Source organism: Sturnus vulgaris, chromosome 11 (assembly GCF_052056855.1).
Source record: "Sturnus vulgaris isolate bStuVul1 chromosome 11, bStuVul1.hap1, whole genome shotgun sequence".
NCBI classification, from domain to species: domain Eukaryota; kingdom Metazoa; phylum Chordata; class Aves; order Passeriformes; family Sturnidae; genus Sturnus; species Sturnus vulgaris.
The window spans coordinates 5,407,679-5,429,696 of record NC_142253.1 but is presented as its reverse complement, the minus strand read 5'-3'; the positions used below and the strand labels follow the sequence as shown (position 1 = coordinate 5,429,696).

The window sequence follows — 22,018 nt, the reverse complement described above, 5'->3', positions numbered from 1 at the left end:
ATAAAATTATACTGTTCCATTCTGTATATGGCTTAAGAGAAATAAAACTTGTATGTAATGTCATTGGCCTATATATAAGAAAAGACATATGGAGATAATAATCTACATTTTTAGATAAAAGGCAAATATGTTGGACTAGAGCAGTATCACCCAATTGAAACTAAATTCCAATGCATTTGATTTCACCCGCCTGTCACAAAATGCTGACTGGAAGAGCACAGGCAGATTAAACATTTTTCTACTTTATAGAAAGGACAAAGTCAATAAACATGTTCATTTTTACCTTTATTTGACAAAGTGGTGTACACAGTATTAATCTTTGCAAAATAATAATTGTGTACTCACAGTGGATTGTTTTGAGACCAGAGTTAGGGACACAGTGTGACAACATTGCACAAACAGTTCTTCCACAGAATCTTATCTTTCCAGTATTAAAATATAAAAAATAGAGTGTGACTCGTTATTTTGGTGAGGTAAATGTTTCTTCCTTCAGAGCAGTGTGGCTTTTATGCACCTTCAAGAAAGCTGCTAACAATACCCTTCTCCTTCATTCTGTCAATAACTACAGACCTAGTGGCATATTTATTGCTGCTCTAATGGTCACACATTTTTTCCTTGAGCAACATGTAGAGAAAGGAATGGAGAAGGAAAAACCTGCAGGAATTGATGATAGCAACCTCTCTGCACTATTTGTGTCAAGAGCCAAAGATTAGTGCAGAAAATTTATTTTGAATGTAACAGCTTTAATGGAAATGTCAAGAAAAATTTACTTACATTTTTCTAAGCAGAACACTGTATTGATTGGAGCTGCTCAAAAAATCACAATTAAGAATTTATTTCACAAATTTTTATATTTCTGCCCATTTACAAGACCAGATCATAATATTCCCTCATTTGTTCACTGTTCAAATTTATTGATGATTTTCAGCACATAATTTCTAGGTAGACTGAGATTTGTACAAAGTTCTTTAGTTACTCAAGATCTTTAGTATTGCTTTCTGTTCCCTGAATGAATGATTTGTGTAACTAACAGCTCGAATTTTGACTGCTGTAAAAGAGTATATAATCAAAATGAATCTTGGTCAATATCTGAGCATTGAAACTTAGGGTTTTTTTTCTTATACATACTTTTACTGATGCCTGAGAAGTCAAATACTTTAAAAATTGAAAAGTTAATTTGTGTTTTATTCCCAATAAATTAGAAATGGTTGTAGGAAGTTAAATCAGCAGAAGAATTCTCCATGCTCCTGAGAGAAAACTGCTTCAGTTTCTCATCTTACTTTAAAACCTCACAGCAGTGACATTCTCACAAAAGAAGTTATTTTAAAAAGTTAGCAGCCATTTCCTTAGTGGCAGAAACATCCTCCTGGAGTTTTCTGTATGGCATTGCTACACCTGGAGATACAGCAGGACATTTCCAAAAACTAGAAAAGAAATGAATCACATTTCAGTGGTTTATAGGCACGGTAAGAGTGGGAGTTCCCTTCACTACCAACTATTTAATCCCTTTTCCTATTGTGAGGTATCCATTGGCATCAACAAAAGAGAATCATCTTAAGGCAAAGCCAGTGATTTCCAAAAAAAAAAGAAAATAAACATCATTCATTTGAATAAAAATAGAATTGTAAGCACAGCTTTTTACATTATTGCAAAAGTCCATAAAAAATATAAATCCACTGTTAGTTCGCTGACTCTTTACAATATAAAAACATAAATGAAAATCTGGTGAAATAGGTGACCTAAAAGTGATTGATTAAAGAAAAATTTTGTTGACAGAAGTCAATTATTACTTATTTTGTCTTTTCATGAATTTATCAGTGACAATTTTGGAAGGAGAGACAAAAAAGAGCTTTAGGGAGTGAAGTATTATTCATTACAGTATTGATTAACAAAATCACCAAAATTAGACAAAGACATACAAACTTTTGAAGATTGTAGCTGCAAAATTTCTGAAGCCCAACTTGCAAGCCTATGGCCTGGGCTGGCCACATGTCTCCAGGTAAGTCCACCAAGCCTGATGACTGCTTAGGAGACTTCACACATCCTCTGGAACAGCAGCAGGAATGATACCTTGTGAAACACAAGCACTTGCCATGAAAATAATCTTCAAGGTGTTATTTTTTGGCCACACTTGCCACTGCCTTCTTTGCTGCATCCTCAAGGTCATTGGCAGATGTGATGGGGAGTCCACTTTCACTCAGAATACGCTGGGCTTCCTGGACATTTGTTCCTGAAAAAAAGAACACTGACTGTAATTAATAATTAATATTAATGAATAAATGAACATCTCCTAGCACGTCTCTGAAAAATCAGGTAATGCCTCACGCTGCACATTATTTCAGTTTAGCAACAGATGAAACAAGTGCCTTAGACTGAGCTGAGAAGGAGCACTTAATTCCAGTGACAATTGTGCCAGACAATGCAATCTGATAATGGCACTTGTGTGCACAGCAGGGGCTCTGTGAAGATTAGAGGGTCAGTGCAGCATCCCCCAGAGCCAGCAGGGACATCCAGCAAGAGCACTGGGTAATGGACCACGTACCAGGCCCTTTTTAAGGCATTTATTAGCCACAATCAGCTACAGCTAATCAGTGAGTCAACAATAACTAAAATTCACCTGTGATAACTGAAAGCTGCAAAATGGGCTGTTGAAAGGCAAAGATTTGAGTAATCCTGAAAATTTAATCAGGTTTAAGCTGCTCCTGAATATGCTTTGGCATTTGTACTAAAAACAAGGAATACAAAGGTCTCTCAAATATTCAGCATGACACCAATCACCCCTCTGCTGCTGCACTAAATTATTATAATCACAGAAACATTTAGGTTGGAAAAGACCCTTAAGATTTTCCAGTATGACTGGAATCCCAGCACTGCCAAGCCCACCAATAAACCATGTCCCTGAGTGCCATGTCCACCCCACCTCAAGGAGAATATTTGATTACACAGCACAAGGGCTCCAGTTTGTATGGAAAAAGCTCAACTTCAGTCAACAGACTAAAAAACAGGAAAGGACAAAAAATCCAAAGGTGAAAAAGATATTCTAGGAAAATACATTTTCCCCACTTTCCTTGTCTAAAAGAAAAGAGCACCACTTTCCCATTTACTCTATCTCATTCTTTTTGGACAACTAGGACTAACAGAAAATCTGAATTCTCCAGAGCTTTTTCCAGCAAAGCCAAGTGACACTTTTAATGACTGCTATGCTCTGCACCACAGACGAACCTGGAGTCAGACATCCTACTGAGGAGCAGAATCCACACCTGGGATCACACACTAGTCACAAACACAAGCACCCTGAGCTGATCCCCTTTAGAATAATTTCTGTCCTCCTCCTCCATGTCATGGTCCTTGTTCATTTGCCATGTCAAAATGCTTAATTACTTTGTAATTCCTAGACCTAGCAAAATGAATTTTAATTATATTTGGAGCTATACACTAATTATACCCTTAATTATTAACCAAGCAAGAAGCATACTCTTTACTGTGCAACTTTCAGAATGCTCATTTTAAAGGATGATTTTAATTTTTTTTTTCCTTTGGCAGATTTCATAAAACATCTGAAATGGTACCACAGAAGCAGAGCATTTCAAAAGCCTGTTTCATCAGCATGCTCAAGTCAGGAATCCCACTCCTGGCTCTGAAAGGGACCAAAGTCATCCCTGCCACAGCATTTTGTGATGGCAGAAGCAGGATCAGGAAGAGGAATGTGGGACCCTTCTGCTCCCTCTGCAAAGGCACTGGCAGAGCAGGTCACGCTTCCCATCGTTGTGCAGAGGGCACGCTGTAGGGTTTGTGCAGGAAGGTCAAAGACATCTGAAATCTTTGCCAGAAAGGGGATTTGGTTGCTTAGTAACACCCAGAACTGTACAGAACTTTTTCTATAGGAAAAAAAAAATAATATTATGGGCAAAAAAAGAGCATAATATTTGATTTTTGTTCAAGTATCCTATATAAGATGCTACTTGTCAGCCCAGCACTGCACAGGGGAGGCAGGAGCCATCCCCAGGGTTCTCTTATCTTTGGAATCCCTCACATTTGTACAGTGATTCCCAACATGCCTTAAAGGTTTTATCTTTTATTTAGATACAAGTGTGACAAAATTTAAAACAGTAAAGAATGTAGTGATCTCTCAAATAGCATTCTACAAGACAAAGTGTTATGAGAAGCAAAAAAGTGGAAAGAGGGAAATTTTCCTGGAAATTTTCCTACACAGAAAAAAATATTGTGCTGCTTGTGATAACCATGTATTTAAAACTAACTTTTGCTCTTCACTAAGTGGCCAATATTAATTTACTAACGGGTTGGAGAGGGAACAATACATTGGATCTGCTCTGCACTGCATTGATTGCTCTCCACACCACTTGTCTAACATGCATTACAAAATCAATACAAAACACAGGCCCCTGAGAAGGGAGGGGGAGTTTATGCAGGGAAATGAAATGATGAAAGCTGAAAACAAAAATCTCACTGCATTTTGTATTTCTTAAATAAAACACTTTTATAGGCAGGCCATACAACTAAACACACTTTTCAGGAAGAAAATGTCTTTTTCTATAATTATTTTTTTTTTAGTGATAGCTTTTTATCTCATTGTGATTAAGTATTTTAGCTATGTGCAGAATACGGAAATTATAATGAGCCTGCTAAAAGCAGAGGTAAAAGATTTCAAATCAAACATTCTGAAAACACTGGAAACATTTAGGAATCTACAAAGAGTACCAGCTTGTTGCAACAGATGTTAAAATAAACAAATAAAGAATTCCACTATTCCAGCATTAACCTCCTGCCACTGGATGGTGTCAGAGAACTGTAAACAGAATCCCATATCCAGGCTATCAGAATAATCTGCCCTTCACCTCCCTTGCAGCCAACTCAGAAAAGGTGAAAATTCTCAGGGCTGGAGACTGTGGGGCTTCTGTTGTTGCTGGGTTTTATTGTTTGGGGGTTTTGTGTGTGTTTGGTTTTTTTGTTTTTGTTTTTGTTTTTTTATACTGGATTCTATGAAGAGAATGGCTTTCTAATTAGAAGCTTTTGTCTTCTGACACATATTACTGTCAACAACACTCCATAGAAAACCTGGAAAGATGTAATTTTATTGGCATGTACCTTCAGGCTCTGTAATCTAAACATCCTCCTGCTGAAAACCTGGGTTCTGGAACCACCTCTCAGTCTGTGTAAATGCAACCTCACATTTAAACTTCTGTGGACCTGAAATCTCTGCTATCAGTAGCACAGCAAATGTATTCAACTCATTACTGAAAAAATCCTAATAATAAATATTCTGTCTAAGCATGTCTCTGCCAGTGGTAAGATTTCACCAGCACACACTGGGAGAGGTTGAATGAAAATCAAACAAATAAAACACAGCCAGTCATACTCCACATGCAGGATTTGGGTTATGTTCCCTTGTTCACTTGGACTGCCATAAACCCATCAGGAACAGAATAAATGGTCACTGTTTAATGCTGATGGTTAGAGAGGATTCTGCAATGCCATTTCTGCCTTTTCAGGTAAATAAGATATGAGGGGATAAGACACAGTTATATACATTACTAGCAATGCTAACATTTAGATGAATAATATAAGAAATACTCTGATCAACCCAAAACATTCTGCTATGACAAAAAATGTCACAATATGCAGAATGTCAGTTATTATCAGTGACATGAGCAGGCTGTGCCCATGTTACAGAATCCCTACAGAGGGTCCAGCTCTGGCATGCTGCACTGAGTGCACTGAGCCACATCTCCCCTGGCATGGATCCAGGCAATGCTCTCCTGTCTTCCCACAATCTGGAAACTCGTGGCCTCTCAGGTCCCTATAGATATTGGAGAACCAAGTTCATCACTAGTTAACCTCCTTCAACAACATTTGATTTGAGGTTTGGCAGGTGCCAAGCTTTAATTAGTGACCTTTAGGCAGGGAACATACAAAATTTTGGTGGCTTACACATCTCACACCTGTTGATTCTGCAGTCAAGAATAAACCAACTTCCACTGCCTACCTGCAAGAGACAATTAAACTCTATTCTATCCACTCCATTTGCCCTTTCCTACCTTAAACTTTCCCCACAGAATATTTTAATCTCTCCCTCTGCCTCAGGTTTACTTCCTAACAGAGAAGGGCACATTTAAATTTGTGCTGAATGTTTAAACCTAAGATGTCTGAATAGGCTGATCTGAATGAAGTTGTAAGTGTGACTTTGCAATATCCCATTCTTGTCTCTTGACAGGCAATTTGGGATACTAAAAATAAAAAAAATCAGGCACACATACTAAAGTATACATACAGACAAAATACACAAGCTGGAGCAAAATTTCACTTGTGTGTGAAAGATTTCTGAAGATACTAGAATATTTTAGATTCTGAAGAACACACAAGTTCACTAGTCACATGAATGAAAAATATAAAAAATTTTGCATTCAGACATGTGAATAAAGAGCAACTTGTTTCTATCTGTATTTCAACATATTAAGTAGTTATGATTCCTCCCAGTCCTTCTTGCCCTATCACCAGAGAAAGAGAGAATTCATTTTTGAAAGAGAGAGGATGTAAAATTTCCAGCATAGGAAGTAGATACCTAATTCACAATTCTTTTTTATTCTTCCTTTTCATCTAACTCTGAGCTACATAAATGAGAAGCAAGGCTTGGCTTCCCTTCAGCACTGCTAGTCAGTTTTCACAAAACTTAACTGAAGTATATTACATCTTAAAGGGAAAAAAATCCTGCATAAACCCAGCAGCAGTTACTTTTCTCTCTGTAGAAGATGAAATCTGGAATCTGTGTTTTCTCCATTTGGCCATGAGCTTTTTAAACAATAATCCTGTGTCTCAGCTGGTGAGTTCTTTACTGATAAGGCAAGCAAACATATGTAATTATAAAGTTACCATTTTCAAAGAGGAGAGTAATCCTTTCTTTATCCACTGGTAAAACGGCTTGTAATTATTATACAACTGAGAACAAAGATTTGTCCACAGAATCCTACTAAATCAAGACAGATTTGACTGATTAAAACTCTAGTCATCAAGACACTTGTAGTACAGTCTATGTGGGCAAAGAGTCTTTAGAGTGCAGGTCACAAATCTGCTAGATTTATGGGAATAATCACAAACCTTCTGCTGGGAAAATGCTCAAAATGGAAACCCAAAAGAGTGCTCGTTCCTTTTTCTCCTTTTGAACTGTAAAATGTTATCAGTGATGTTTTAAAAAGTCTTGGGTAGTCTTATTGCTTCCACAGTACTCATTATTAATTCAAAATCCTTGTAAGTTTAAATAACCTGGTGTGAGTTCAAAGAACAATGACGATGATTAAGGATCCCAAGGGATTGATTTCTGAGGAAAGACTAAAAGGACCAAACACATGTATTGGTTGGTTAGGTGATTAAGGAGGCAGAGAAAACAGCAGTGACTTGCTAACACCTCCAAAGTACAACATCTGAAGGTTGTAAATATCATAGCTGTTGTTTAGGATGAACACGAGGAATTAGAGGAGGAATTAAAAACACATTTTGAGATAAAGATTATGCAAAAGTGGGAGTTGGCTGTATTATTCTGGGAGAGAGCTTCCTAATGAAAACATGGTACTGCCATTTCCAGAGTCAGTAACCAGTCTAGGAGAAACTCTGGTAAAGAGTGAGCAATCCTGGGAAGATGGAAACCCTAAAATGTTTGCATTTAAGTCTTTATTTGACACTGAAGATTCAGCTTCGATCTCTGTGGATGGAGCAGCAAATGACTCAAAGGTCACAGGCACAGGAGGAACAGGCACCTCTGCAGGGCTTTCACTCTTACTTCTGTACAATCATGGAATTGTCAAAATTACAGGAGAAAGGCAAGCAAACGCAGTGGCAGACCCAGCAGACTGTAGTTAAAAACGACCAAGTTGCTCTTGTTTCTTTTTCAAATATCACAACACAAACATCTTGTTCCTGGGAAAAACTAATGGCTTTTTCAATATCTTCACTTAAAAAGCAGCAGTTACAACAGTTGAGAAGTCTCACAGATCTGACAGATAAACCTTTTCCCAGCTGTGAAAGACAGGAGAAGTTTTTTTGCTATGACAAAAAGTGAAACAACATAGCCTAGAGCTGATAAATGAGATTTTACATAATGAAACTTTTCTGCATCCAAGCAACATCCATCAGTCTCTCCTTCATCCATATTAAACGTTTTACTCAGTTTCTTCAGGTGTTGACTGGTGCTGTGGCGTCCAAAGAAAATTCTCACAATTTATTTCTAAAATCCATTTTAGGGTATTTAAGCTTGCCTGCACTCACCACAGCAGAAGTCATGCCAGCACGTGCAGTGTAGCATGGGAATGAGGGAGGGGGAAGCTCTGCTTTCTCCTGAAACACAAAAGGAGCATCCCCCTCACCAAAGGGGCAGTGTGCATCCTCAGGAATCATGCTGAGAGGAATTTTTGAAAAGTAAAAAGTGTGATGTATTCAGAACATATTTTATCACAGTGTGAAAAAACACCTCAGTATTGCATCTCAAGTCCATAAAGGGATGCATTTCCTTCTTTCATCACCAATGCAGACTGACAGGACATTTTATGCTCTTTACACACACACAAACATGAATATGGATGGTTTTGAGGAAGAGGCTTTAAAGTTCACCTGAAATAAATCTGTTTTCCAAACCTACTTGGCCAAAAAGAAATATTTTCAGCTTACCAGGGTTGTGTGCTGATTGCAATCAAGGCACTTTTCACTCAATGGCAGAAAACTCTCCCTCCTTCAGGGCACTTCTCAGAAATTAGAGGCAGAACTCCACACCCACTGCCATTAAAGTCTGTAGCTGCCAAAGAGTGCTTGTCCTCCCCTCTCTATGGCTTTTTTGTTTCTTGTGAAATAATGTCGGATGCACTAAAGAAAAAATATTCCTTACCATTACCAAATCTTCTGTTTTTTATTGGATTTTAGCTGGATTGGGGGTTTGGGCAGAGGAACATGCTACAGTAATTTCTCTCTCAAAAATACTGTTTCTAACATATTTCTTTTAATTATGGCACTGGTGTAAATTTAGGAAAACCATATTTTGCTGCAGGTTTAGCAATAATGGAATTGCAGTCGTTAAAAAAATATATAAAAAAGAAATACCTTCCAGTAAACATAAACCTGCATCAAAATAATTCCTATTTGCATTGCAAATCTTACAGGGAAACTCATAACATTTCCATTGCAAAATTACATTGCTTCCAGTGCCATCAGAGACCATGAATGCAGAAATATGAGTTTATTGACTTCACGTTGTGCTATGGCTGAAGAATTGGACGCATTCTTATTGTGTGGGACAAATCTGTTTAGGAGAAGAAGTTCCAAGTGAATTACTGAGAACCTGAGGGATGATTTTTTTCTGAATCCAGCAGCACTCACCTTCCAGTCTGACCACCAGAGGTACTTTCAGCTCGAGCTCTTGGCAGGCTTTGGTGATACCATTGGCTATGATGGCACAGTTCACAATCCCACCAAAAATGTTTACAAGGATTGCTTCAACCTGCAGGAAAGAAACCAAGGAGGAATTGAGTGGGGGGATGTTTATGTTTTGACTTTGTTTTTTTAAATAAACTCAGGTAACAGATCCAAACCAGGATACCACTTCCCCTCTGTCAGGCAGATTTATGGAAGGTAAAACTTCACCTCTGCACTCAGAGAACTTGAGTCTGAGTCTATTGTTGCTCCAGTGTAGAGCAGTGATTAATTACCTTGGTCTAAACTGGCATGGTCATTAATGTCATAATTAAAGTATTTACAAAAAGGGGAAATGTCTACCTATAAATATAAATAAAAAGACCTTAAAGAATCTATAGTTTGATAATTTTTTAAATGTATTGAATGATCATCAGAGTTGGAGCTCAGAACACACAGGGTATGAATGTGTAATGCACATGCAATGAAATATTCATGTGGACACTTCACAAAACAGTCTGGATCTTCACTTTATCACAAGCACGACAGAGGAAAAGGTAATATACTTGCCCTGACTTGATAAAGAGGAGTAAAAATCCCTTCTAATTAACAAGGAGAAGCATGTAATGAAGAGCATTCATTACAACAGGTTAACTGATAACCTCAAAAAACTGCTATTCATCAGTTTCTGGAAACTGTAATTTCTCCACCCAATTCACAATTACATTGCCCTTCACAACATACAAGACATTAATACATAAAAGATATTAATATGATTTCTTTCCACCTGGTAAGGTAGCATAATATGAACCCAAGCCCATATTCCAGGCTCCCAACCATGTTGAGGAGGACACTATAGGAATGCAGCCCTGCTGCTCCTGGGGCTAATCCACAACATTTGGGGTGCTCTACAAGAAGCTTCGCTGGGTGTCACAAATAAGCTTTGCCAGAATTGTGTTGACTCAAAACCCAACAGGATAAAGAAGGGATTAGGTGTGAAGGAATGAAATATCACTGCATTGCACTGGTGCATGATGTCAGCTGCAATTATGCTTAACTCAGTGCACCAGAGGAAGGGATTCACTTTGCCCAGCTCCAGGTAGCCAGGCTCATACCAGCACCAGGAAAACTCCCTGGGGCCATGCACGTTTATAGCTCTGCACAATCAGGTTTTATATCTCTCCATAGACAAAATGTGACAATTAACTCCTGTGATGTGCACTCACACACACAGAGTTCAGCACAGGTAGTAATACTGCCATCCACAGCACAAAAGGAAAACAAAACATCTCAACAAATGCTTTACTTCCCACGAGACAGGGACATCTTTCATTAGACTAGGTTGCTCAAAGGATGATCCAGTGCATTTTTAGTTCATGGAGCCTGTGTTTGACTCATGGTATGGCTTCCTCAGCCCAGGCAGAGCACAGGCACCAGAAGGAAATTTATAACCCAGTCAAACAAGAACATACAATTTAATTGATTTTATAACCCTTCCTTATAGTCATGTTAAATGCATGCATTTACCAGTTAAGGGTTTTCCGGATTTCCAGTTGGTGATGCCATTGCAGTTATTTAGTTCACCTTTGTGTTACAAAATCCGTAACTGCAGAAGCAACTAAGAGTACAACCATAGAACCTTGTTCTCACTGCTTGTGCACACACAAACATTCCTGGTGTTAGGAAGTAAAACCTAAGAGGAAAAACAGAGCCCTTCCAACTCTTATCCCATTAACCCAGAGATGTCTCTATGCAAAACACTTTGGTGTTAAAACATCCTGGTGATGGATTCTAACAGTGGGACACGCCACAGACAGCACTCCACCCTTTCTAATACATCCTCCTAATTCAGGGACATTGCACCAGACATGTGACAGATCAACTTAACCAAGTCTGTTTACATTATTAGAGATAAGGAGGAGGATTTTATGCCCACTACAGATATTTTAATTCCTAGCGCAGACTTTTTCATTTAGGGATCTGCTTTTCAGCTTTCAAGCTGAATTTTAATCATGTCTTCTAATCCATTGGCAGCAAAGGGAAAAAAAAATGAAGGAAATTAGATGCAGCTTGGATAATTGATGTTTGCGTGCTTGGCTTTAATAAAAATACACTGTTAAATTAGAGAGGAGTCTAAAAGGATTCAATCAATAAGAAATTGAATCAGGTAGGGAATTCGATCTTGGTTTTATCGTAATCTTCCAAATAAGCCAGATGATCAGTTCAAATGATGCTGAGATTCACTTTAACTCTGCTGAAATCTGTGAACATTGTTGATCTGTGCTTCTGTAGCCTGACTAGATCTTGCATTTCCAGCTGAAAGAACTTTAGCATTCAGACACAGTGGACGGATGAAGAGGTTTTCAGTGTTTCATGTGCACAGAGAATGCACTATCTCTGTATTACTTAAGTCTGTGAGAAGAATAAACCTCCTGTAGCATATCAGGGCCATTATATACCCACATGCTCAGCATCTAATGCCTATGGACTATCAGACATATCAAGGAGAGGGCAAGCTGTCTAGATACAAGATAGGTTACTAAATAGCATCATTATTCTAATAACCATTTTTACCTACCAGAATGCCCTATAAATGTTTTTTGTTTTTCAGCAACATTACTAGGGAAACAAAAGGTATTAGTATATCCATGGGCCAAGCATTTTCAATGCAGCAAAACAACTGACAGATGTGAAATCCCCACAAAATGTACTTGCAACTGATTATGATTATGATTCCTCTGGAGAAATATGAGAACCCACAATGGCATGGAAACATCACCACAAGTATTGGTAAAACCCCACAGTCTCCCAGGTCTCAGCACCAATGCTGGGAAGCCAAAGAAATAGAAACTGAATGCTGCATTATCACTTTTTAATGTTAGATATGGTGTTAAATCTTTGCAAATACTGGAATTAATCCCACAGCTCCTAAGTGCTGTACGAACAGCTATGCAGACACAGAGAGTATTTTCTATATATGAACGTAGATATATTTATGGATAACTATAACTATGTAAAATCTATGTCACTGTATTACTAAAACTAATAGTTTTAATTTACAATCACTTTTTGGTAAAGTCAGCCTCGACAAAGTCTGAAATTCTGCTTTAAATGTTTGGCACTAAAAAAAACCCCCACACTGCAAATAAATGTAACCATATACTAACCAAAGTAATGGTGTTAGGAGATTACTGCTAGAACTGTATTGGATCACCAACATGATCCACAAGGCTGCCAGGTTCCACAAAACTAAGAGCATTTTAGGTAGAGCAGAAGCAGCTTTAGCATAGCTGTCTGCTCCCTAAAATCAGATAGAGTGTGTGTGCATTTACTATATTCTCTTAGTATTATTATTTTCTCTAAAAATATTCCCAGCCTTTACAAAACACACGCTGGGATGTGATCATCACACACTCGAGGATGAATCGAGGCAGCACCATAAAGCATTGCACCTTTCCACAGCCCATCTCTAAATCCATACTGGGGATGTCTGGCTGTGTGCAGCCACTGCTCCCCACTCTGCTGACCTCAGAGCCTGCACCAACCACACCAGCTCTGCGTGCAGAATGAGAGTGGACAAAATCTTGACACTGCCAAGTTGTTGTTCCTCTTTGATTTCCTATTTCTGCTGTCACCACAGGACAGCTACAACATGTGCAGGATCACCTGCACCAACAGGTCCTTCCTACAAGGCAAACTCTGAATCTCACATAAAGCAGACATCCAAACGTGGATGCAGTTTAATTTAGATGAGGCTTCATCAACACTGGGAGATGACCCAAAACTGGGCAGCCTCATAAAGAAGTTGTCCTTCTTTCCCTCTCCCTCCCCAGCCCATAAAAACCCCTCTTCTGTGCCTAATTTCTGCTCATGCATTTTGGAGAAGCTTTTTCTCAGCCCTCCCCACATTATCTCATCTGATGACATCAAGGACTTGTGACAGTTTCCAATTCACAGTGTCCCATGCATGCCTTGAGACTTTGTACACATCCTTTCACACATGCATGAACATTCACAGAGTGAACTATAAATATTATAAAATATTGTATTTACCAATATAATCTTTGACCTTGCTGGAAATTGTGACTTTCAAGTTCAATCCATGTATTTTAGATGAAAAAATATTCAGTAATAAGCTATTCAGTAACTGTCAGTAAAACTACATCTGCAGCACATTAAAAGCTGCACTAGCAAAGAACGTGCTCTTGGTTTGTCTGATTGAAGTCTGGAAAAAAACACCTCTTATTGCAAGGAAACTGAATTAATTTATTGACTCTTCCTCACTCTTTCATCAGCTGGAAGTGTACAGCTATGTGGAAGACAGTGGGTTTGCATGGTACAGCTGGCAAACATGCTCCTGCCTGGAGGCTCCTAGCATTTTTCGAGGTTAAAACATGCATTGTGTCTCCCAGTCCTTCTGGTCAGCAGAGTCATGTTTTGTGTCCACAAAGGCACATTCTTTTACCAAATGAAGTCTTTGAATTGCGAGGAAATAAGTAAGAAAAGCAAGTTGGCATCTCACTGCCAGGCATTTGTTTCTTTCCTCCTCCCTTCAACAGAATGGACAGCAGTGGAAGGATGATATCTCAGACCACCCAAACATGTCCCAGACTGGGGGATGCTCACATGGATGGTGCTGGGACACAAGCAATGAAGAGCCAGATGTATTCCCAGCCCTTGGAGGGAAAGTAAAGGTTCTGTCACCTACAGCTGGATCCAGACATCCAGCCCTGCAAACATCCAGAAGCCTGACAATCACTGCCATGCAAAACTTTTCTATTCCCATCCTGATTTTCAGACATATTCTACACCTCAAATCCCAGGGGATCCCAGTTAAAAGAAGGGCATTGCCTTTTAAGGGGTAGATAGCAATATTAAGAAAAAAACAAACCACTGGGTAAAATGGGATACACAGTCCTTCACTTTGAGTCTAATGTAGTGCATTTGATCCTTCCCACTACTCCACTGGTGTTTAATATTCATTCATTCATAGTTTACCAAATTTGTTTCAATGTGAAAGAAGCAGATTATATCCAATTCTCAATACAAAGTAATAAAATGTAATAAAAGACAGATGCCCACACTTGCATCTTCACTCTTTATCCTTCTGCTCCAACAGATAAGTCAGATGCACACATTTTTATATATCTCTGTATTATTACAGCCTGGACCACAGGTCAAATGTAACATTTTCTTATTCGGTTTTGAAATATTAATCTTATTCTCTATCTTTTTATATGAGAGAGCATTTATGATTCATTTGAAAATAAAGATTAAGCTTTCTGTATCTGAGCAGTATGAAAGATTTACAAACACAAAAACATTTACTTAAAACACCCACTAGAGGACAGTGCAATTCAATGTGGAAAAGGGATATAAAAATATCTTTGGAGAGGAGAGCAGGGTTATTTTTTCTACTTAAATCCAAACGATATGATTTAACTTTATAAAAATTATGCAAAGTATCATTCTGCCTCTTTGGGATGGAACTTTGAAAGTCTGAAAGTGGTAAGTTTAAAGTTTAAAGAGGTTGAATCAACAAACAGCAGAGTAGGAAAGCTTGCAGTCAGGTGAAGAAATACTGATACAATGCAATTTTGAATGTCTTGCACTATTCTAAAACAGGTCAAGGTTTAAAATTCACTGGCAATGCACCCTGTTGTCTGGGCAGGAAAGGAACTCTGATGAACCCTCAAAACACAATCGAAATTTTTCTGTCTGGGGCACCCCAACTGATAGGTAGGAAAAGCAGATTAAGGATTTTTGTCCGAAGCTAATTTCTGGTCTGTATTCAAGAGGCTCCTGAGGAATTTAAATGTCACTGAGAGCAAATAACAGGTTCTGCCACATCCCCCTGCTGTATGTGAAGCCCCATTGTTGGATGGCAGGTGAGAGGGCAGTACCTGGCTGGCACTGGGAGGAAGACTTTTGAAATGCAACTCCCAAGAGTTGCAAAATACCACATTTTTGCAAAGTCAAAACTTTGTAGGTCCAGTTTCTGGTGTGCTGAAACAGCCTCCTGCAGTTTTCAGTCCTTCCTTTACTCACAGCAAATTCAGGATCTAGAACAGGACAGGAATTTATTGGCTTTTGCTGGTTTGAAAACAATTCAGCAGCAATCCTCTGCTCACTGACCAGATTCCATGTGTGGCCCTTCCTTGGGGTATGAAAAACAGGCAGGCCAGGAGGAGTCTGGAGCAGGGAGAGCTCTGGTACTCTCCAATACCAAAGATACCCCCCGGAATGGACCACCAGGAACACCCCTGCTGTGGGATTTTGTCTTAATTCTCTGTAGCAGTGACACAAAAATAAAAATTAAGGGATCAGAGCTCATTAATGGAACGAGATGAAATGATGACTAGCAAATTACACATCAGAGTGCCACAGTGGAAACAGTCCCCAGAGACATTCCTTCATTCCTTTGCCCAGCTCTAAGTAGTGCATGTTTTGGGAACAGAAATATTCCAATTCCATACACACAGCCTCCAAATTCCAAAATATCATGGCATGGCATGTCATCTCAGGAACCTCCATTTCAATGAATTTCAGTGAGAAGTCTCACACCAAGCTTGTTTTGGGAACGTTTCCTCACCTGCAGGACACACACTCTGCCCTCCCTGAGCCCTGGCACAAACACATCCATCACAATAATCCATCATTCCTGTGCATCCTTTGGCCTGGGATCAACCTGAGATGCATTTAGGAAGCTGCAAACCACCCCCTGCTTCCTATGCCTGTGCTCCCACCTGGCCAGACCTCAGTCAGGTCCTGCCCACATTAATGCAGAGCAGAGTTAATTAATCCCACCTCATGATCCAGGCAGAGCAGGCAAGAGCCTGCAACCATGCAGGCATGTTCTTTCACTGATGGGAAGCACAACCAGCTCCTAATATAATCCTCATTTATGATAATAAGGGAAAAGAATAAAGAGAAGGAAAATAAAATGTTGAGACCACCAAAGTACCAATCTGAAGTATACTTGAGAATAAGGACATAGGAATAATAAGCCTTTAGTATTGTCTTGGGGACATAATGCAGCAGGTAGTTGATAGAAAAATTATATTTTTGGTGCAAATATGGCAGGATAACTTTTCTAGATCATGGGTATTTGGAATAAATTTGTTCTGACTCTCATTTAAATATCTGAGCTTCAATGAGATGAACCCCTGGATGAGCAGCACAGATTTCAGAACAATATAGGGAAGATAACTATCTACACAACCACACTGAAAGACTGAAAAAAACACACATCATCAGTTCTTGCGTGTCAGATGAGAGCACAGTATTTCAGATTGCCTTTAAATTCCTCTTTGTGCACCCAGAACTAAGGGAAGTTGCACAATTGGGCCTGATTTGGGGGATATTAATCCAGCAAAACCCAGATGCACCCACACCACTTCTCTTTAGGCACAAGCAGTGCACAGTGGTCATGAAATACTCAGGGAGCTCCTATTGACTGTTCCATATTAGCATGGTAAGTTATAGACACCCTCCAAACCCACTCATCCAAGGCAGTTTATACAGCAGCATGACTGCAAGTAGTTCTTCCACAACAGCAAAGTCTATAAAAATTGATCCAATATTTGCTGAATTTTGCCTCTGCACTTCAGATTAATTTCTCAGAGGCACATCATACACTTTCTCTAATGTTTTTACTGTCTGAAGTTTCAATTAGAATTTTGCTAAGCAATAATCAGCTTTCTGAAAAATAATGCAGCAGTGTCATCATTATTGAAGCATGTGACACAGGATGTAGCAACGTGTCCCTGTTATTTCAACAACATGTTCTGCCCTGGGGTGCCTCTGTGCACAGTTTCATCATCCCTTATGGTGTGTTCAAAGGCAAAAAAGTCAGACAAGTTGAAATAATTTGAACTAAAAACATGCAATATTCCTCCAAAGAGGGAGCACCTGGAGAGCATAGGTATATAATATATGGATATATGATGGATATATGATGGATATATGATGGATATATGATGGATATATGATGAAATGGAGCTGTTCAGGACCCCATCCACAGTGTGGGCTGCTGCCAGGTGAGTTGTTCAAAGAGTGAGTTACACTGGATGGTGTGCTGAGGTGTGTGCCAGACACCTGGCAAATGAACAAACCAATGCTGTTAAATGGCACAATCACAAATATCCACAACAAGGCTTGACTAAACAGAACTGCTGATGTGATGACTTTCTGTACAAGACTTTCTGTTTAATGCAACAGCCAGCTGAAAATGTATGTGTTATCAGTTTGGAGACATCTCAAGGTGTGCCTTCTCTTTTCCTTCTGGTTTGATTTTCTCCTAAGCCCAGCTAGAATGTGCCTTGCTCCAAACAGAGAGTTACTTCATAATTCAGGCAAGGAAAAAACCAAAACCAAACCACCAAAAACCAAAGCCCCACTAAGATCTGAAATCTTGATGTCAATAATGTTTGAGGTCCACTAGTAAAATTTATTTCCCAAAATGGAAAGACACCAGAACTTATCTTTATTTCCTCTTTAGAAATAGCCTTAGAAATACAAATACTGTGTTTATTTGGAGTATCAAAGTACTAAGTAAAAGTCCCAATCACATGGAAAAAGAAAGATGAAGAACAGTTATTTACTGCTCTAGAAAGACTCGGGATCTTCCTTTTTGTCACCTGAGAAACATCCCTGACTTCTACTCCCCGTGCAGAAGAAAATGAAATGCTATAGAAGCTTCTATCTAGGTCAGGCTGCTTTTCTTACTGAGACAATGGAAACTTTTAAAAAGGAATTCTGTACTTCAAGAAGCTTAATTAAAGTACAAAAATGCATTGTCATGGGTTCTGAACTACATATACACATCTGAAATCTCCAAATAATTAAAACACGTTCTTTTACAGTAACATTGTAGTCATCAAAAACGTGAATTGCTGTCCTCATTAGGTTCCAAATTACTACCACATAAAAATCAGCTCACTTTTAACATGTAGTAAACCAAAGCAGAACTAGTAAAACTCAGAAAGGTACTTAGAAGAGTGATAAAGACACTGGACAAGCTTTGTATACAGAATATTCTAAATAAACCACAACTTTCCATCTTAGCAAAGGAAGCAGAAGGAGGATTCAGAGCCAAGTCTGCAACTAGTAAGGGAACAAGGGAAAAGGTACAACCATTTTGTACTTGCCTCCAGGTAGTCTTATTTCTTAGTCCTTAATTCTTGTAATAAGATGGTGAAAATACAAAAGGGGCCCTTTTACTGTTATTTTCAAATACAGCCTACAGCTATAGTTGGAAATGCTGCCACAGGATATTGGTTATGTCAAAAGCTTATATGAGTTGAGAATATATAGCAACAAATTCCTGGAAAGAAAACCACCAAAGACTTGTAAATAAAAGAGTCTCAGAGATCACTGGGAAGCATCCTCAACACTTGTCCTCTTCTTGTGCTCCTCTTTACCTGCCTCTGGCTGCTGCTGGAAAAAACAGATCAGATCAAGGCAGGTCCAAGTCTTACTCAATGCAGTTACACTCTTCCAGTAAGGCACAGCTTACATTTCTTTAATATATCTATGCAACCCTTTTCCAAATTAAATCACAAAATAGCTGGTGTCTGAGTCATATGTTCCTTTATCAGTTTCACTGATTACAAAACTCTCTAATCTCAGCACTTACCACCTAGCATCAATCAGGAACGTGGCACCAGACAAGTGATTTGTGATTTTGATTACTTCTCCTTTTATTTTAATACAATTAATTCCTTGTTCCTTCCTATCCTTTTGAGGATCAGATCCCAATCAGAAGATGGGAACAGAAATTAATGCCTGTGGAACAAGCTTAAGAAAAGCTTGTGTTCTCTTCCTCTTGCTTCATCCAGCCTCTGGTGCTCAGCCAGAGAGGGGGAGCTTGTTCCTGGGACATACCAGGCTCCAGATGGAATACTGCCCAAGCAGACTTAGGAAATTCTCCTCCCACCTTGCTAAACTCAGCCTGCAACATTCCCTGACCACCCAGCAGCTCACACTTTTCCCAGTGGTCACCAGCAGGACTTGCTGCCACCTCAACATGAGTGACAATTTCTGTTCCAGAAATGCCTCTTCCAAAGGCTGTCCACTCTGGTATTATATATTGAAGACATTCAGCTCTGGACAGGATTGATGAAAGACAGATAGTGATCTTTATCTTCTGCAAGGTTTATATAAAGGTATATAAACAACAACAACAACAAAAAATAGTGACAGTTTTAAAATTAATGACCAATACTAACATCCCCATAATGCTAAACTAAGAACTGGATTATTGCAAAATGGAATGACTCAGGATCTGACAAAGTGGTTCTACATACTTCTTTGGACTATCTTGCTATTTGCAAAATCATAAAATGCAACTTAACATTTTTTCCTTATAGCAAGGGGGAAAAGATTGGCCTGAATCTTTGACAAGTAAAAATCAGTGATGTCACTTCAGTCCTCCTAATAATTTAACCTATCATCTTCATCTTCACCAAACTTTTTTCACCTATTTTCTGCATTAAGAAGGGAATCACCTTCAGAGAAATAATTATTCGATAATAATCTCCCATTCACTTTTCACAAGTTTATCAAAGTATCTTGTAATAAAACCAGAACTGAATATTTTAGCCACAAACCCAAAGTGATATAATCAGCAAATCTCAACTGTGAAAGAAGTTATAGAGCAACATTAAGAAACAGATGGAGTGAGCCTAAAACAATCACAGATAAGCCAGCATAAAGGAACTTAACTTTAGATTAATCAAGGTTGAGATGCTCAAGGCAACCACGGGGAGTCAAGCACATTAAAATTAACAGGAGATGCATGTAAAGCACAGGCTGCTTCTTATATCTCACTCAAATTCTCTTCAGAACAATACAGGGAATTGTAGGGGTCCCTGTTAACCATATTCCCTTGCTTTACAAGTGATTTTGAAGTATGGTCAAGCAAAATATCTATCTCAAAAATGGCTCTCCTGGACTCGTTACCTTCAATAAGAACTGGAAAAAGCTCATGAGGATTTAAGACTCCCACATTAAATTGCAAAAGAAATGTCAGAACAAGTCCCAAATGTACACTCTCATAACACTTGAAACTAAGCATGATGAAAACAAACAAATAGCCAGCAAATACTCAGTTATACAACCAACCACATTTCACACAGCCAAAAGCTGTCACTTGGCTTCTGCAGCAGATTTTCTAAATTCAGATTTTCTGCTGGGAATCAACAACTTAAATGCAGTTCCTTGGTGCAGGATTCCAAAGATACAAAGAGGCAACTCACAAATAAAAACTAATTCAAAACAGAATATAGTGCAAAATTCAGTGGCAATATTTAATTCTAAGCACACAAGTCCAGCAGTGCCTCATACCTTTCAATCTCAAAATCAGATAAGTAAGTACATCCAAAGCAGATTATTTATTCAACAATTTGAGAGTATAAAAGTAAAGTTGCACATTTATATCTTCACATGGTGACTTTTTTTTTTTTTTTAATTTCCTGCTGATGATCCACAAAAAGGAAAAGTTCCCATCATTAGAGTCTATTTCCTCACCTGAGAAACACACCTTGTTTTCCAATACACACAGTGTCAAGACAAACTCGTGATCTGGGCTAAAATGTAGAAGTGAATTAAAAGTCTGTATTTCACAAGAAAACAATGCAAATGGTTATAACCAAGGAAATTATTGCAGGCAGAAACCATTTAATGCATGCATTGCATGCAGTTTTTGTTAATTACTTTTAAAGTACTTATGCACAGTAGTGGCTAAAGAGGAATTACATAAAAGGGAGATTAAATAAAAACATTTCCAAGTGGGTGTTTCAAGCTGAGCCACAGTCTGTAACAACAGTGCTGATTAACCAGGACAGCCTTGGCTTCACTTCCAAGGCCTTTAATGGCCCACCATAACCTCATTCATGGAATGGTTTGGGTTGGAAGGGGAACTTAAAACCCATCCTATTCCACCCCCTGCCATGGCAGGGATACTTTTCACTGTCCCAGGCTGCTCCAAGCCCTGTCCAGCCTGGCCTTGGGCACTTCCAGGGATCCAGGGACAGCCACAGGTGCTCTGGGTACCCTGTGCCAGGGCCTCACAGCCCTCACTGGGAACAAGTTATTTCTTATATCTGATCTAAAAATACCATCCCTCTGTTTAAAGCCATTCCTCTTTGTCCTGTCACTCCACACCCTTGTAGAAAGTCCCTCTCCAGCTCTCTTGGACTCCCTTTGGGCACTGGAAGGGGCTCTGAGCTCTCCCTGGAGCCTGCTCCTCTCCAGGTTGAACAAGCCCAGCTCTCTCAGTCTGTCTGCAGAGCAGGGATGCTCCAGCACTCTGATCCTCTTTGGAGCCTCCCCTGAACTTTCCCACCTTTTCTTTTTTAAGCATCAACAGCAGAGATTCCTGCCTAGATTCTATCTGTCCAAGTGATGACTGAACTGCTTTGCTCCAAGTCCCTGTTCCAGATGTTCTTCTTTTATGCATGGAAAACATCACAAACGCATTTGTGTGAGACATCAGCCCAAAGAGTTCTGCCACACTTTGGGGAACCAACACATAGTCAAGGAACTTGAACTGAAAAAGGGTTTCCTGAATTTGTTATTTGATTTGATAAAGCCATCTCCCAATGCA

The 22,018-nt window shown here is 39.0% G+C and overlaps 1 protein-coding gene across 3 annotated transcripts in view; it reads right to left on the bottom strand.

The window, feature by feature from the left end:
• Nucleotides 1-268: 268 nt before the first annotated feature.
• Nucleotides 269-22,018, bottom strand: part of SUCLG2 (succinate-CoA ligase GDP-forming subunit beta) — a 109,909-nt gene continuing 88,159 nt past the window's right edge. For 2 of the 3 annotated variants that reach the window (XM_014873325.2, XM_088171287.1), the window contains exons 10-11: nucleotides 9,379-9,499; nucleotides 269-2,230 (exon numbers count right to left, since the gene is read on the bottom strand). In XM_014873325.2, coding sequence (XP_014728811.2) covers nucleotides 2,115-2,230; nucleotides 9,379-9,499 — 237 coding nt within the window. In that variant the 3' untranslated portion in view covers nucleotides 269-2,114. Of the gene's footprint in view, nucleotides 2,231-8,676; nucleotides 8,869-9,378; nucleotides 9,500-22,018 lie in introns of all 3 variants that reach the window. The other variant, XR_015805988.1, reaches the window with a different exon arrangement.